The sequence below is a fragment of the Mustela erminea genome, chromosome 9, assembly GCF_009829155.1.
Source record: "Mustela erminea isolate mMusErm1 chromosome 9, mMusErm1.Pri, whole genome shotgun sequence".
Classification (NCBI taxonomy): Eukaryota; Metazoa; Chordata; class Mammalia; order Carnivora; family Mustelidae; genus Mustela; species Mustela erminea.
Genome location: NC_045622.1, coordinates 4695623 through 4710760, shown reverse-complemented (window position 1 = coordinate 4710760; position 15138 = coordinate 4695623). Strand labels below are relative to the sequence as shown.

Here is a 15138-nt window from a genome sequence, read left to right as displayed (position 1 = left end):
CCTCCATGTGCCTTTCAGCAACCATCTAGCAGCACTGAAGAATAGACAGTGGTCTGCTCAGACTTCAGACATCCCCATCTCTGACTGCGTCGCAACAGACACCGCCAGCACGCAGAACGAGAAAGATTTCGTTCCTTTTTTCCTAAGCCATTACTTGCTCCTCTTCCCTACAGCAACTCCCACCCACACAGTGGTTTTCTGTCCCTTCAGCCGTGTACTGATGCTCGTCAGCAGACTACCTGCGATCTTAACACACAGTCATTGTCTACAACATTGCTCTTAGAAAAGGAGAAAATGGCATTCCGATTAGCCCACCCTCTCCCTCTTTCTTGTCTCCCACACCTGCAGGTGGGTGCTCAGGGGTCTGGGTTTGGACTGCCCGCCAAGGAAACTGGGACAGGTGATGCTGGCCTGTCTTGGAGCAGGGCGCTGGATAGAGGAGTTCACAGGCCAACGCCTTGGGCCAACCTCTGTCGAACCTGGGCAGACAGTTAATTGGACTGTTGATCTAAGAAGGCTAAGCTGAGTCGGAGACTCAGTGTGGGAGACAATAGTGGGAAAACCAGCAAGACCAGGGAAACAAGGTAATTGCTAGAGAATTTGAATGAAGCAAGTGGGCGGGGGGCCAGATTCAGGGTTATTGCCTATTCTTAGTTTCAAAAAAAATTAATATAGGGTTATATTAATTAGGGAGATAGTCAAGATGTGATTCCTGTCCTCAGATAAGCTCAGATAACTAGTCAACTGCAATTTGGGGTGGCATATGTAAGAACAGAGGTATGCACAAGGTACTGTGAAGGAAATTAAACTACTTGAGGTTGATGGGAAAAGGAAGACAGGGACTATACAACAGGGAAGAAGATGTGGGAACTGAGCTTTAAACATGAATGAGATTTAAATAAGCAGAAAACAAGTGAGAACATTCCAGAAAGAGACAACCTAATGCAAATTCACCAAGTTGTCCTACAGCAAATGGAAGTGGCCAGGATTTCAAAATGGCGGTAACCCAAGGTGAGAAGGAGAAATGATACTGGTGAGGTAAGGAGCCAGGATGTAATGGGACCTCCATTCTGTATTCATAAGTTATTCCAGACTCACAATTCAGATTTTAAGGCAGGGTAGAGAGAGGATCAGATTTGTTTAGAAAAACCGCTCTGGCACCTGTGTGGAGGATACCTCAGAAGGACCTGACATAAGAGAAGGGGGTTAATTTATAGGCCTTTGCAATGTAGTCTGTTCAAGAGATGAAAAGGACCTGACCCAAGGAAGGGGCAGCAGTAGGTAAAAGATATATTTGAGAAGAACTTCAGAAATAGAATTTTGAAAACAGATTAGAGATGGGTACCAGATTTCAGAGTGGTGGAAGGAACACAGGAAGAGAGAGAAAAGGGGACAGGGGAGATAAACCAAATGACTTTGATTTTAGATTTTCTGAATTCTGAGAGCTCTAGAACATTCAGGAAGAGAGTTCCAAAAACAGAATAGACTCCAGGAGAGTAGTAATCCTGTAGATGGCTCACCTAGATTCACATGAGTTCAATTTACATGATAGAACATGAGATTAATTTGCACGATATATGAATATGCATGAGATGCAAATATATGAGCTAAATTTAAATTAGGTAAATCACCTGGATTTACACAACACGTGGAGCGTTACACACTCATGGATGGTAGCTGAAACTGTGGCCTGGATCAGCTTACCCAGACTGAAGTGGAATAAATCTGGACTTGTAATGTAGAGCACAATGACTGTGGTTAAGACTGTATTGTATATTTGAGAGCTGCTAAGCTCTCATCACTAGGGGGGAAAAGCTTGTATCTACGAGAGGTGATAGGTATTAACTAGGGGTAATCATTTTATAATTCGTACTACCTATATCAAATCATTACATTGTATACTTAAAGCTACACAATGTTATATACCAATTACATCTCAATGAAACTGGAAAAAATAAAAAAGCAAAGCCCAAGGACAAAGCCATGGAGAGCACTAATTCAAGGGGACATTAGGAGATATTGTTTTAAAAGCAGATTGCTGTGGAAATTTAGACCAGTGGCGTTCAGTACTGCCGAACGTACTCGGGAGTAAGTGAAGGGTGCCGAGCCTTGTAGGTTTGACAGCAGTGATCGTTGAGCCTCGCTGTGGAGGGTCAGTTTTGGGTTGGGGGTGAATGAGGGGTGAAGAAATTGAGACCGTGACTATTCCATTTTTCTAGAAGCTTGACTTTGAAGGGAAAGAAAAAAAAAGATTTATAATAACTAGATGAGATAGGCAAGTCATGGATTATCTTGATATGACGCATCGTCAGTGAAAGCTCTTCGAGGTAGTGATTTGCCCAGGGTCGGCCACGGGTCAGGAACAGAAACAAAATGAAATCCCCGGTCTTTGGATTCTGAATTCAGACTTCCTTCTTCTCGCCCACCCGAGTGATTATAAGATCATCCCGTGTGGTGAACATGACCATCATCAGTCAGTGTAAACGAGACCATGGCGTATCTCCTCCAAAAGCTAAGTGTTATGTTGGAGAAGGGGTAGGGAAAGGGAAGAATTATTTTCCCTGTTTGCCCGAACTTGTGAAATGTGCGCAGGAAAACTTCATTTTAAGCCTCATTTGGCCTGTTTCCTCGGCTGGCTGTGAATGTTCCGACAGCCAACTCCTGTTTTCCTCCTTAGCTATGGCCCTGACAGCCTGGTGCGCCTACTGTGATTTTAATTCGTTACCCGACCAAGGATGATAAAAAATAAATTGCATTCCCAAGTGCACCCATATTGCAGGTCAATTACTTAACTGCCTGAAATCCTTTGTCATTTGGTCAACATGCATCAGATAGATTCTTTCTTCCTTGATCGAAGCTATGCATATAATTGAGGGTTTTCTTTGTGGAGATTAAGGCAACTGTCCTTGCAGTGATCCACAGGCTGTTGGAATATGAACAGCCATCTGCAGTGGCACGGATTATGTAATATTCCTTGTCTTCGTGTAAAAATAAGCCTCCCTCCCATGCAAGATTGAGGAAACCAGGTTCTATTCTGAACTCAAACACTCTGAACTTGAGTCAGCAACCCTTGGCCCTCCTCACCAAGGACATAGAGTCCTAGAAACAGAATCAGAAGCAGCGCTTTGCAATGCTTGGAGTCCAAGCTCACCTGGAGGGTGGTATTGATCTTAGAACGGATTAAGTCAGTAGAGTGTACTCACTTGCCTTGTCAATGAGCCTGGCCTATGAATGGACTTTTTGTCCTAGTAATTCAAACCCAAATATCTGTTCCTAAGTAGATTTGCGTCCTCCTCTAAGAAGCAGCAAGTTAAAGAATGGTATTTCATGAAATAGATGGGAAGCTTCTTAATAGTGGGAATCCTCAGGTGCCTGGGCGGCTCAGTGGGTTGGGCCGCTGCCTTCAGCTCAGGTCATGATCTCAAGGTCCTGAGATTGAGCCCCGCATTGGGCTCTCTGCTCAGCAAGAACCCTGTTTCCCCTTTCTCTGCCTGCCTTTCTGCCTGCTTGTGATCTCTCCCTCTCTGTCAAATAAATAAATAAAATCTTCAAAAAAAAAAAAAAAAGAGTGGGAATCCTGTCTCATACTTATTTCATAAGAATTAAAGTAAAATCAGTATGTGTAATAATTGTTACATCCCATAGATTAATAAGTGTTATGAGCTGATACGTACTATTCAGCATATAACCATGCCCAGTGAATGACTGCCGATTGATTTCATCCCATTCTAAATACCTTAGCAAATTAACTGCAGATTTTAAGTTGAATTAATGTCCTCTCTGGAATACTAATGACTCCAGAGAAAGCTGCCCGCGGGGTTTGTTGACTGCAGAGCTATTCTGAGTTTGATACATCTGGGAAGAACCAACAAAAAGATGGCAGTTTCCCTTCGACATTTTCCTTCTTTTTTTTTTTTTTTTTGCCTGTTAGTTGGACCTACTATCTAGTGACATCGATCACCATGGGAGGAATAGGTTTATATAAAGTAGATATTTGTGGACTTTGTTTGACTCCATTATTAAATGGCTTTATAAAAATAAGACCTTAGCGATGGCAATGTCTTCTCCTCTCTTCTGTACTCTGAAGTTCACGCCTAGCCTGTCTTCTCCCATCCCTTTGCATCCCTGCAAGTTAGGGGGAAGTGCACCTGAGATTAAAAGGCCCTAAGGGGGGGCGGGGCACCTGGGGGGCTCAGTCAGTTAAGCCTCAGACTCATGATTTCCCATCAGGTCCTGATCTTGGGTTGTGAGATTGAGCCCCGAGTCCAGCTCCACACTGAGTGTGGTATCTGCTTATGACTCTCTCTCTCCGCCCCTACCCCCACTCATACACACACATTCTCAACTAACTAAATAAATAAAATCTTTAAAAAACCCCAAAAAGCCCTAAGTGGAGCCCATTGAGAGTTGGTGATTTTTTTTAATGAGAGCATAGGTTTTTTCTTGAGCCAGGAGCCCTTTCTGCATCCTCTGTTCTGTGTGAAGTATGCCCTGGGCTTGACAGGGTCACAGCCCAGCCTGCTGGCCCAACTGAGGCTTTGGCGGAGCAAACAGACCTAAAGTTCAAGTGGATGTGGGACAGGAGCCCCCTCTGGAGAAGAGCCCATTGGCTGCTCTCAGAGTGAAAGCCCCTCAGTGTCCTTCCTAAGTTCCTAACTGGGTTACAGCTCTGCTGAAAACTCCGTAAGCTGCACATCCAGACAAGGAATACTGATTGACCAAGTATACTCACAGATCTCACTGGGTGGCGTGGCTTGAATCCTGATTTCCATTCATTGCTAAGGAAATGCAGGAAAGCTGTAGCTTTGAATCAGTGGCAGCTTTTGCCATCTGTAAAAGTGAAGGGTACTGCTATTTTAATGAACAAATCCAAACGATGATATTCAAACCTTAGTTTGGCCAGTAGGGCACGGAGCCTAGCACTGTACCTGACATATACTAAGTGCTCAAAAAATACCCATCCGTTGAATAAAGAGTGAATATCTTGCTCACTCTGCCATCACTCCCTCCTACCCCCCCACCCCCTCCCACCACCCCCCTGCCGGATTTTTAACCTGGGAAGACATGAATGCACTTGAGTGTCATCCTCATGACTTTTGTGACTCTTTATACAAATTTATTTTGAGGGGGGCTCTACCTAGTCAAAAAGTATTAAAAGATGGAAGTATTCATTCTACTTATTCCCCAGTCTGTATAATTAGTTCATAAGTAAATTCAATACATGGAGCAAAGGTAGAAAAGAATTTTTATTTATTTTTCATCTTTCAAATTTATTTTTTTAAGACTATTTATTTATTTATTTGAGAGAGAGAGGGTGAACCAAGCAGGGGGAGGGGCAGAGGGAGAAGCAGACACCCCAGTGAGCAGGGAGCCCAGTATGGGGCTCGATTCCAGGACCTTGGGATTGTGACCTGAGCTGAAGGCAGATGCTTAACTGACTGAGCCACCCAGATGCCCCAGAAAAGAATTTTTAATACTAACCGTTTTAAATCATGCAGACCTGGGATCTGTATATATTGATGTATAAATTGTGGTTAAATTATGGTATATTTCTCTTATGGAGTGCTAAACTGCTGTTAAAAATGATGATTTAGAGCTGTGTCTATTGACATGGATTAATGTTCATGATATTTTGTTATAAGGAAGAGGCAGTTTGATTATAATCCTTTATGACTTGGCATAAGTGTTATTTCTTGGACTGTTCCTTCCTTGTGATTACCTCTTACCCCACTGTGTCTCCTCAGGGTGAATGCCAGTTTCCTTCTCATTATTCTTTTAACCAGTGCTTATTGAGCACCAACTGTGTGCCTTGTGCGAGTCTCCATTCTTGCCCTGGTATGTTTTAGTGGTCTGTTTGTGGGTCTGCTTTCCCCACTGAAATGGGAGTTTCTTGAAGGAGGACATGGTTTTGTTTTTGATTCCAGAGACATTTTGGTATTTGATAAGTTCAGACTAAGTATAATGAGAGGAAAAAGGAAACTAAGTAACAGAAAGTGAGAACACCACCAACATAAAACAAGAGCATGCTGTTAGAGAAAAGAGGTTTCTAGGGAAAAACGGATATTACACACCATGAGAACCCTGTTGAATCACTTGGATTTCTGTAATCCAGAAGAGATGGTTGTGTCTCCTTATAAGTGGATATATGTTATAATATGTCCATAACTAATATGTATAATTATATATATGTGTATTTTGCACTGTTCCCAGTACACATATATGATGTATTCAGCATGTAAATTCAAATGTGCATATGAAAATGTGTGTATGTATGTAACTTCCATGTTTATGGGGCTTTCTTTTCAACACGCTATAGCCTCACCAACCATTTCCCCCTCTGTCACTAGATTGCCTGGCCAAGAAAAAGAAAGGTGTTAGAGCCTAATATTCTTAACATTTTGTAGTCTTTCTGGACTTGTTGAAGATAAATATATTTATTTCATGGAAACTTATTACCTCAGTATGTCATGTCATGTCTGCTGTCTCAGGATTTCAAAGTCAGGAACAAATCAGTCTCCAGGTAGTGATAATCTAAATCCAGAAAACTGCCAAAGGGGGCAGCCGTGATTTACCCATACAGCTTACTGAAAAAATTCAGACACCTGGACTAACATTGCCTCTCTGTTCCTTCAACTGCCTTTTCCCCTCTCTGAGTCCTCATTCTTGATCTGAGGAGAGATATGTGAGGGGGAAGGCTGCCTTTGGGAAGTGTGACAAGGAACCGGTATTTTTACCCCCAAGACCTTCTGTGTAGAGACACTGGGTGGTGGCGTCTGTCCCTGTGGTGAAGGGAGTAAGGTCCTGGTAGAAATGCTTGTGAAGATGAGGGAGGTGACGGGAAGAAAGGGAGATGGATGATATCCCCTAGTTGGGGCTTTGCCTACTCTCCTGTCGGGGGGGCCGGCTAGTTTGTCTCTGTGTTACCACAGCATGGGGGAAAGAGAAAGGAGGAGAGGGCATCCCCCTGGCGAGGGGACTGCCGGACAAAGATGCGGCCAAAGCTGCTGCTCTGCCTGGACACGTGCAGGCTGAGTCCCACGTGGACTTACGGTGCCCCAGGTGTGTCCGCATCCCCAGATGAGGCCTGGAGCCGCCGCGGGGGAGGGGCCCCTCCCTCACTGAGCAGGGCAGGTGGGACAGACCACCCGCCCACAGCCCACATTCTGGGTCCTAGAAAAGTGGCCCTGATGCCTGTTGAGAGAGCTGAGAACTTTCTCCGCCAAGGAAGATGACATGACAGTTCCTCTCTCTTCCTCTTCGCTACCCTGACTGAAGCGGGCGTGTAGGGAAGGAGGTGAGAGGCAGGCGTGATCCATCCTCCACAAGGTGAATTGGAAGTAGGACTGGGGAGGGGACCTCGTCCAGGAAGAGCTTTGAATCCAGTGGGAAATTGAAGTTCAAACATTAATAGGGCCGATTCCTAGACATTTTTGAAATGTCTCCCCTGAGACAGTTTTGGAAGGCAAAGTGACTAAAGTGTTGCAGAACCTAGTCAGGAGGAAAGACGGGTCTGACCCAGTATCACTGGGAGGCAACTGTAAGGAAAAACGGTTTCTCTTTTTAATCCCAGGCATTGAGACCCCTCACCAGTAAACTGGCTACACCATCTGATGTCCCATCTCCTGGGAAGCCGCCCTGATTTTTGGAGGGAGCCACTCTTTTCCCGAGCTGATCTTAGCAACAGTTGTTAGTGGGTGACAAGCTCTGCTTTTCAGGGGACTGTATTAAAAAGGTGCTCATTAGCCATTGATATCTAATGTGAATGTCTTTTTGTTTTTAATGTGAATTTTTTTTTAGTGTAACTTTGTTTAGAGGGGGATGGGCAGAGGGAGAGAGAGAATCCCAAGCAGGCTCCATTCCCAGCACAGAGCCCGATGCAGGGCTCAATCTCACGATCGTGAGATCGTGACCTGAGCCACCCAGGCACCCCCATTTAGAGCTCTTTTTATTTCAGGAAACTCTGGAGGTTGTAATGATGCAACACACGCCTGTTCTTCTCACACATTCTAGAGACGTCAGTTAGAGCCACGCATGGCGCTCCCAGCACGCTCAGCAAAGGCATGGGGAACGTGGCTGCCACTGGGTTGACAGGACAGTTTCCAAAACGGTGAGTTTTTGAGAGCTTCTGTCAGGCAGATGGAGCTGGGGGCAGGGCTCATGGGCAAAGAGTGCTCTGAAGCCTTCCCTTCTCCCTCGCCTCTCTCCTCCGCCAGACCATGTAGATCCCTGCTCTTTCCTGTCGTGAAGAAAGTAACATAAAAATGACCTCATACCGTACCAGCTTTTGTTTGGGCCGAACTGAGAAAGGCACGGGGAGAAAGCAGCTTCCTCCTTCCCTAAGACCTACTGCAGCTTTCCTCTCTCCTCCTGGATGAAGTCTTAGGTAAATCCGCTAGCCCTGTCAAGTCATTTTCAGGTATTCACGAGTAATTCCATTTCTCAGGTATAAAAAGAGCAGACCGTCTAACACGGAACTTTGTGTCTCTGGCCAGACTGGGACGCCGGCAGGAGAGAGATCACGGGGGTGCTTTAGTTCTGTTCCGCATCCCTCCTCCCCGCGCCGCCTGCGCCCTGGATTTGCTAACTTGTGTCCGAGCTGCCGTATCTGGAGCAGGAAAGAAGAGAGAGGAAAGGAGCAGAGTAAAACAAAACCACGACAGAAACCCTTACCGTGAGCTGGTGTCAGGTTCGTCTCAATCAGTTGCGCAGGGACGGGCGATAGGTAAGAATACGTTCTAATGAACACTAGGAAGGAAATTATGGGGGGTCTGGAGGCAGCTAGGGCTGGAGGAGAGTAATAAGGGGACCTAATTTGGGGGTTGGGGCATCAGAAAATGCTTCTCTGGGGAAATTCTGTGATGGCTCAGATCTGGCTTGGGGGGGACACCATAGAGTGTCCCAGCCAGATGGACTGTATCAGTTTTGTTGATTTCTCTAACAAATACCCAGCTTGGAAGCTTAAAACAGTAGCCTTTCTTTCATCATCTGGAAGCTGAGTGGTATTGGCAGGGCTGTCCTCTTCCCTCCACAGATTCGAGGGGGAGAATCCTTCCTTTTTCTTTTCCATCTTCTGGTGGCTCCAGGCCTTCCTCAGCCTGCGGTTCCGTCACTCAGTCTCTGCCTCTGTCTCTCACCATCCTCTCCTTTTCTTACTTGTCTGTCTCAGAAGGATGCTGATCATTGGATTTAGGGCTCACGCAGATCATCCAGGACGATCTCCTCTCATGATTCTTAATTCTATCTGCAAAGGCCCTTTTTCCAAATAAGGTCACATTCATAGGTTCCAGAAGTTAGGCCATGGACACATCCTTTTTTTTTTTTTTTTTAAATTTAACTTATTTATTTGACAGAGATAACCAGAGCAGAGAGGCAGGCAGAGAGAGGTGGGGGAAGCAGGCTCCCTGCTAAGCAGAGAGCCCGATGTGGGGCTCGATCCCAGGACCCTGAGATCATGACGGGAGCCAAAGGCAGAGGCTTAACCCACTGAGCCACCCAGATGCCCCATGGACACATCATTTTGGGGGAAACCAATCAACTCACTATAAGGCCAAGTCCACGGGGTTCTCTGCCCTCTTCCCTGTACTCGCAGGGTGGCCCATCTCTGTGTCACTCCCTTAACATGCCAAGTGTCATTAGAATTGCTGTCTTCGGATTTGGAGTAGTTCTGTGCCTCTGGAGTAGACTTTGATGGGGACAAGGACTTTGTCTTTGTTGGTTTTGCATCCCACCCCCACCTCCAGCATCTAATACATGGACTTGAAACACTTGAACTCAGCTGCAGATTCACTATCCTGTCCATTGCAACTATTGGAGGACAAAGCAATGGAAATGACAATTGGAATCTAAAATTAATAAGTGTCACAAGTGAATGAGATTGCTCATCTGTAGGAATCTTTTCGGAAGGAGATGGTTTGGATGAGTGTTTCTGATAAGACTAGGGAGCTCTTAGCTCCCAGCCAGGGACCTCAGGGGCTCCCCCAGGCCCCCCAAAAGAAGCCATTAATTTAGGATGTGACTCACGAAAGATAGGCAGTTATCTTGGAAAGAGTGACATGCCTATCTGGAGGGTATGTTGTAGCGACAGAAGTCTTCGGCAGCTGCTAACGAACATGGAAAAAGCAAGTGTTTGGGAAGAATCTGTGATTGCTAATCTGTCACTGTCAGAAACACAGGGACACTGTGTGTGGTGGACGTGCGTTTTCCACACACATTCAAGCCACCCTACCCGGCGGGCTCGGGGCAGTGTCCAGAACTCGGGCAGGTTTCTTTGTTTGGAGTCACACCCTTCTGGCGACAAGTTGGTATCCCAGTAACGTGACAGCTGGAGGTGAGGTGAGGGTCAGGGGCGGAGGAAGAGCTGTGCCCTGAGCAGTGGGCGTGAGTGCGCCAGTCACCAGGGAGGTCCACTTTCCATCCAAACGGAACTGGCTTTCATGGTGAGGTCTTGTGCCGGCGTGTGACTGACCTCAGGAGAGCACAGTGAGCAGAACTGGCCGCCCCGGGGACCAGATCCTCATCTCTCAATTGTCCCTCTGGGAGGAGGCCCAGCTCTGGGCATCCCACCTCCCTCCTGTCAGCCCCTAAGGTTTGTGGTTCAGGAGGCGGGGGAGGGGGGAGCAGGGCAGGGTTGGGGGAAGCAGCAGCCCTCCAGAAGGGTCTAGCTGGATGACAGACCCTGCTGCTGAGGAAAGCAGGCATCAGGTGTGGCGGAAGGAAAGAGAAACGCCTCAGGAACATGGACGCAGTGTTGTAAATAGAAGGATGTACGGAGCTAAGGTTTCTGATGTTGCTTGAATGACAGAACATTCCTTCCTACAAGCACACATGTCCTCCGCAGAAAAATCCAGACCAGAACGAGATGGTGACCTGGAGGCCAGACTCACAGATAAGCATAGCAGACGGCCTGATTGCCAGGACGGCTTGAATTTTCCTAAGCTAGATGCCTTAGCTCTGCTGGGCCCTAGCAGCAATAAGGAAACGCTCCTAGGTTTACAGTTACATTTCATCCACTTAAAAAGCCTGGGAGGAACGTGAGGAGAAGGAAGGAAGACGCGCTGGGCTCCATCCCAGCCCCTCGGCCTGGAAGCAGATGCATGTTCGACTGCAGACTTTGTTTTTTCCCCCAATTAGTCTCCAAATGAGTAACTCACAATTTCCATTTGCATGGTTCATTTTGTTTCCCAGGGAAGTAAATGATTATTTCTTAGTTCCAAGAACGTCTTTTCAAGGACGCCAGAGACCAGTAGCATTCTCATCCATTAAAAGTGAAAAACTTTTGCTTACAGTAGTAAAACCAAACCTTTTAGATTGGGATTCCAAGTCACTTGTCTTTCCCCTCCCAGCAGCCCTGGGGTGTATAGATAGGTTGGTCCCATGTCTCTTGGGAAGACAGGTGGGGCAGCCAAGGGTCCCCATCTCTGAGGACATCTCACCCACGGGCTGTCACCCCACAGACCTGTGAGGGGGTCTGGTGTGCTGAGCTCTGCTCATCGAGGAAGAGGCCGGGCAAGGCATCTAGCATAGGAAATATACAGAGTGGAAGACAAGAAAGCCAGTTGGAAGGTGGAAAAAGCCACAGGTGAAGAAGAGCTGAATTATGTTAGGGGCAAAGCATTAGCCTGAAGATTCAGGAGGGGCCGGGGGAACCGCATCCTTCATCCTAGACCGTCTTCCGTATGTAGAGGCCAACAAGTCCTCTGCCTGAGGTCTCATCACTTCTCCTGGTCCCACCTGTCCAGGTCCATTCTTGTTGAAGAGCTCTGCATTCAAGGTTGTCCCTTGGGCTCTGATGTTCTTCGTATTTGTTCATTTGTAACCAAGAGTGGGATTTACCAGCCTTGGTACCCAGGGCGTTCATGGGCAGAACGGGTTCCATGGAAGTTTCCAAAGAGCGCAGGACTCTCTTCCTCCGTCTCCCCGGTCATGCCTTCCCTGGGCCTCCTCTGGGGCTGCCTTTATCCTCGCGCTGATGGCAGCGTGGCTCCCCGGAGTTCCTGGGGGGCACGTGCTTCTGCTGGAGGGGATTTCCCTTTCCTCCAGTGGCTGAAATGAGTCCCTGGTGCTCACGTGGATTTGACAACTTGGGTCCTGGACCAGTCCCTGTGACTGGGGCTGGGCCAGTCCCGCCTTCGCTCCCTGGGAATTGCGGTAACTTCTCTCTTCGCTCCGCTCCCGTTCGTTGCAGGCTCTTACTGGCCTAACACCATCAGTGGAGTCCGGGGCAATGACAACAAGTTGAAAGTTCTTCCTCTTGTCCTTGTGTGATCTGACCCATGCCGGTTTCCCGGGTCGTGTCTTGGCCCTTGTCCCTCCCTTTGCGCTCTATCCACACTGACTTCAGTTCCTCCCAAGGTCTGAAATCTTTCCCACCTCAAGGGCATCACCCAGGCCCCTGGGTCACGGTCTGATTGGAACTTTGTTTACCCACTCTTGCCTCTAGCTATCAGTGACATAAAGTTACAATTGAAAACAAGGGCAGTGTTTGAAGGAAAAGAGGATGGAGGGAAAACAAGCAGGGAGGGGACCTAATTTAGGTTGGAGAGGGGCAGGAAGGAGCTTTCAGAAAAGGTCCTTCTAAGCTGATAAATGAACGGCGAGCACCTCCCATTCGTTCCATACCTGTTTCTCCTGCTCAGCCGTGCTCTGTGACAGCAAGACCCACCCTTAGGTGGTTCACAGCCTTCCCTGTAGTGCACAGGATGCTGCTGGCTGGTGGACATGCAAAGTGTGTGTATGGATTGCCTGATACTCTGAACACCTCCCGAGGTCAGTGTTGTTCCCATATATCAGTGAGAACAGCACAGAACGGTAAGGCTGCTGGCCCGGTGTCAGCTGGACTTGGTCTAGGAGGTGGCCTGGCCAGGGTTAGAAGCAAGGCCAGGGCTCTTCCCTCCTCCCTCCGGGGTCCCCTGTAGGGAAGCTAGGTGGGTCCGTGCTCTAGGTCAAAGAGGCTAAGAACACTCTGGCCTCCCATCAGACTGGACACTGTTCCCATCATGTCCTGAATGTTCCCACTCCCGCCTCTCTGCCCCGTTTTGTTCCACTGGACACTTCCCCTCTTGCTGCGTCTGTCCAGATCTTACTCACTGCTCAGAGCTGCCTCAGATATGACTTTTAGGCTCTGTTGGCCCTTTTGCTGTGATGCTACCATCTACTTTGTGTTAGGGTTATTTATACCTGTCTCTCTCCTGTCTTAATTCCCTCCTTGAGAGGGGACATATCCTCTCTGTGTCTGCAATCCTTAGAGCACTTAGCATAGTGCCTTACATACAGCCAGCACTCTTTACAAGTGATAAACCTTGAGTCTGAAGCCTTCCATGGTGCTCTCTTCTGTAGATGCCTTTCTAAGACCATGTGCATCATGGCGCCTCCCTGCTTACGAATGTGAACTAGAAAACCCCACGTGACCTCCGGACGTGCCCCTTTGCTGACCAGGCAAGTCATTTAAGCTCTCAAGGTTTCTTATTTTTGTTTTTAAAGCTTGGAACCTATGAGATAGTATATGTAAATAGAAATATAAGGCTATTGTGAAGTTTGACCATTGCCTCTTGAAGGTCCTGGAGCTGTTGGCTCGCGAACACGTTGATAAACCAAGTTCTTATTCCGACTGGCTCCTCACAGTGTTTTCCTCGCTCCTGCTCTTCAGCATCTAAGTGAATGTGTGGCTAATGGTGAGATAAGTATGGGGGAAATAATAATAATAATAATAAAGAATTCCATTCTTTTTTTAAAATTTTATTTATTTATTTGAGAGAGAGAGAGATCACAAGCAGGCAGAGAGGCAGGCAGAGAGAGAGGCGAAAGCGGGCTCCCCGCTGAGCAGAGAGCCTGATGGGAGGCTCGATCCCAGGACCCTGAGATCATGACCTGGGCCAAAGGCAGAGGCTCAACCCACTGAGCCACCCAGGCACCCCAAGAATTCCATTCTTAACACTATAATAATCTTATACCAAATTCTCTCATGATCCAATTATTCCATTCTTGGTCATTAGGTTATAAACCAAGAAGCCAGACTAGATGGAGCCAGACCACCCATTTCTCAAGCTTGTCTGTTGGCAGAAAGCCCACCACGCGTGCGCACACACACTCACACACACACACACCCATCATCACCATCATCATCAACAACATCGTTATCATCATTAGGAATGGTCCATGTGAATTCCTGGTGACCAGTTGCTCAGGAAGTAGGCTAGGGCTCTGCCGTGGTGGACTGTATTCTCTGTGGCTTTCTTCCTCTGGGGACCTCTGTGCCTCCAGGATGGCAAGGCTGTGGCCCAGAAAGAGGCTTTCCTTTGCCTCTGCAAAAAGCAGTCTCCTTTCACTGGCCGCATGTGATGCTTGACTGGAAAGTGTCCTGACTGTAGTCACGTCATCACGCTGGAGGCAGCTGTGAACATCATCAACCCCATAAAGGCAGTGTGATGACATGTATCACACTGACGCCCCGCGGGGAACCATCTGACCAGTTCTATTCATGAACAGAAATAAAGCTGTGCAGATTACTGCCATTCATTTTACGGGCCTTTGTTGTACTTGGCCATCAGAAAAGAAAGAAATCCCAAGTGAAACTTCCTGTAATATTGAGTTGGAATGACTCATACCCTTGCCTAACTGTTATTAAGCTTTTTGGTGGAATTCTCTCTGGTCCTAATAGAAGTTTATAGAACCTTCACCCTCAAATGCAATAAACCTGTCACCAAGAGGGACGCACTTTGCCCCAGAGGGCACAGCCTGACGTTGGAACACTTGTAATACACATAGGACTGATATTCTACAGAAGAGGCAAGGGGCTGGGGTCATTCCAGTGTCAGCTCCGGCGAGCACAGAGGCCACTGTCTAAGGGGAGGCCTGGCCTACAGCGCAGTGAAGGACGGGGAGGGATGGAAGTCAAGGCCACCCCACACCTGGAGGTGCCTGCAAACTGTTATGCACTCACTTATCCAGTCTGCCCTTTCCCCTGCGCCTCCCCCAGACTTGATCACCAATGGGCTGGATACCCCAAAGAACATTTTATTAGGGGAGTCTGGACAGATATACCCCTGGAAGCTAATAAATGGTAACTGTAAATCTTATCTCAAAAGTACTACCTACTCATTGTAGGACATTTATTTGATAGAGATAACCAAAAAGAAAAGA

General features: G+C 47.3%; 1 protein-coding gene across 2 annotated transcripts in view; it reads left to right on the top strand.

Annotated features, from left to right (window-relative positions):
* Window positions 1-8103, top strand: part of CWF19L2 (CWF19 like cell cycle control factor 2) — a 200743-nt gene extending 192640 nt beyond the window's left edge. Inside the window, exon 18 of one of the 2 annotated variants that reach the window (XM_032360568.1) lies at window positions 8011-8103. In XM_032360568.1, the coding sequence (XP_032216459.1) occupies window positions 8011-8088 (78 nt within the window). In that variant the 3' untranslated portion in view covers window positions 8089-8103. Of the gene's footprint in view, window positions 1-7954 lie in introns of both variants that reach the window. The other variant, XM_032360569.1, reaches the window with a different exon arrangement.
* Window positions 8104-15138: the final 7035 nt, after the last annotated feature.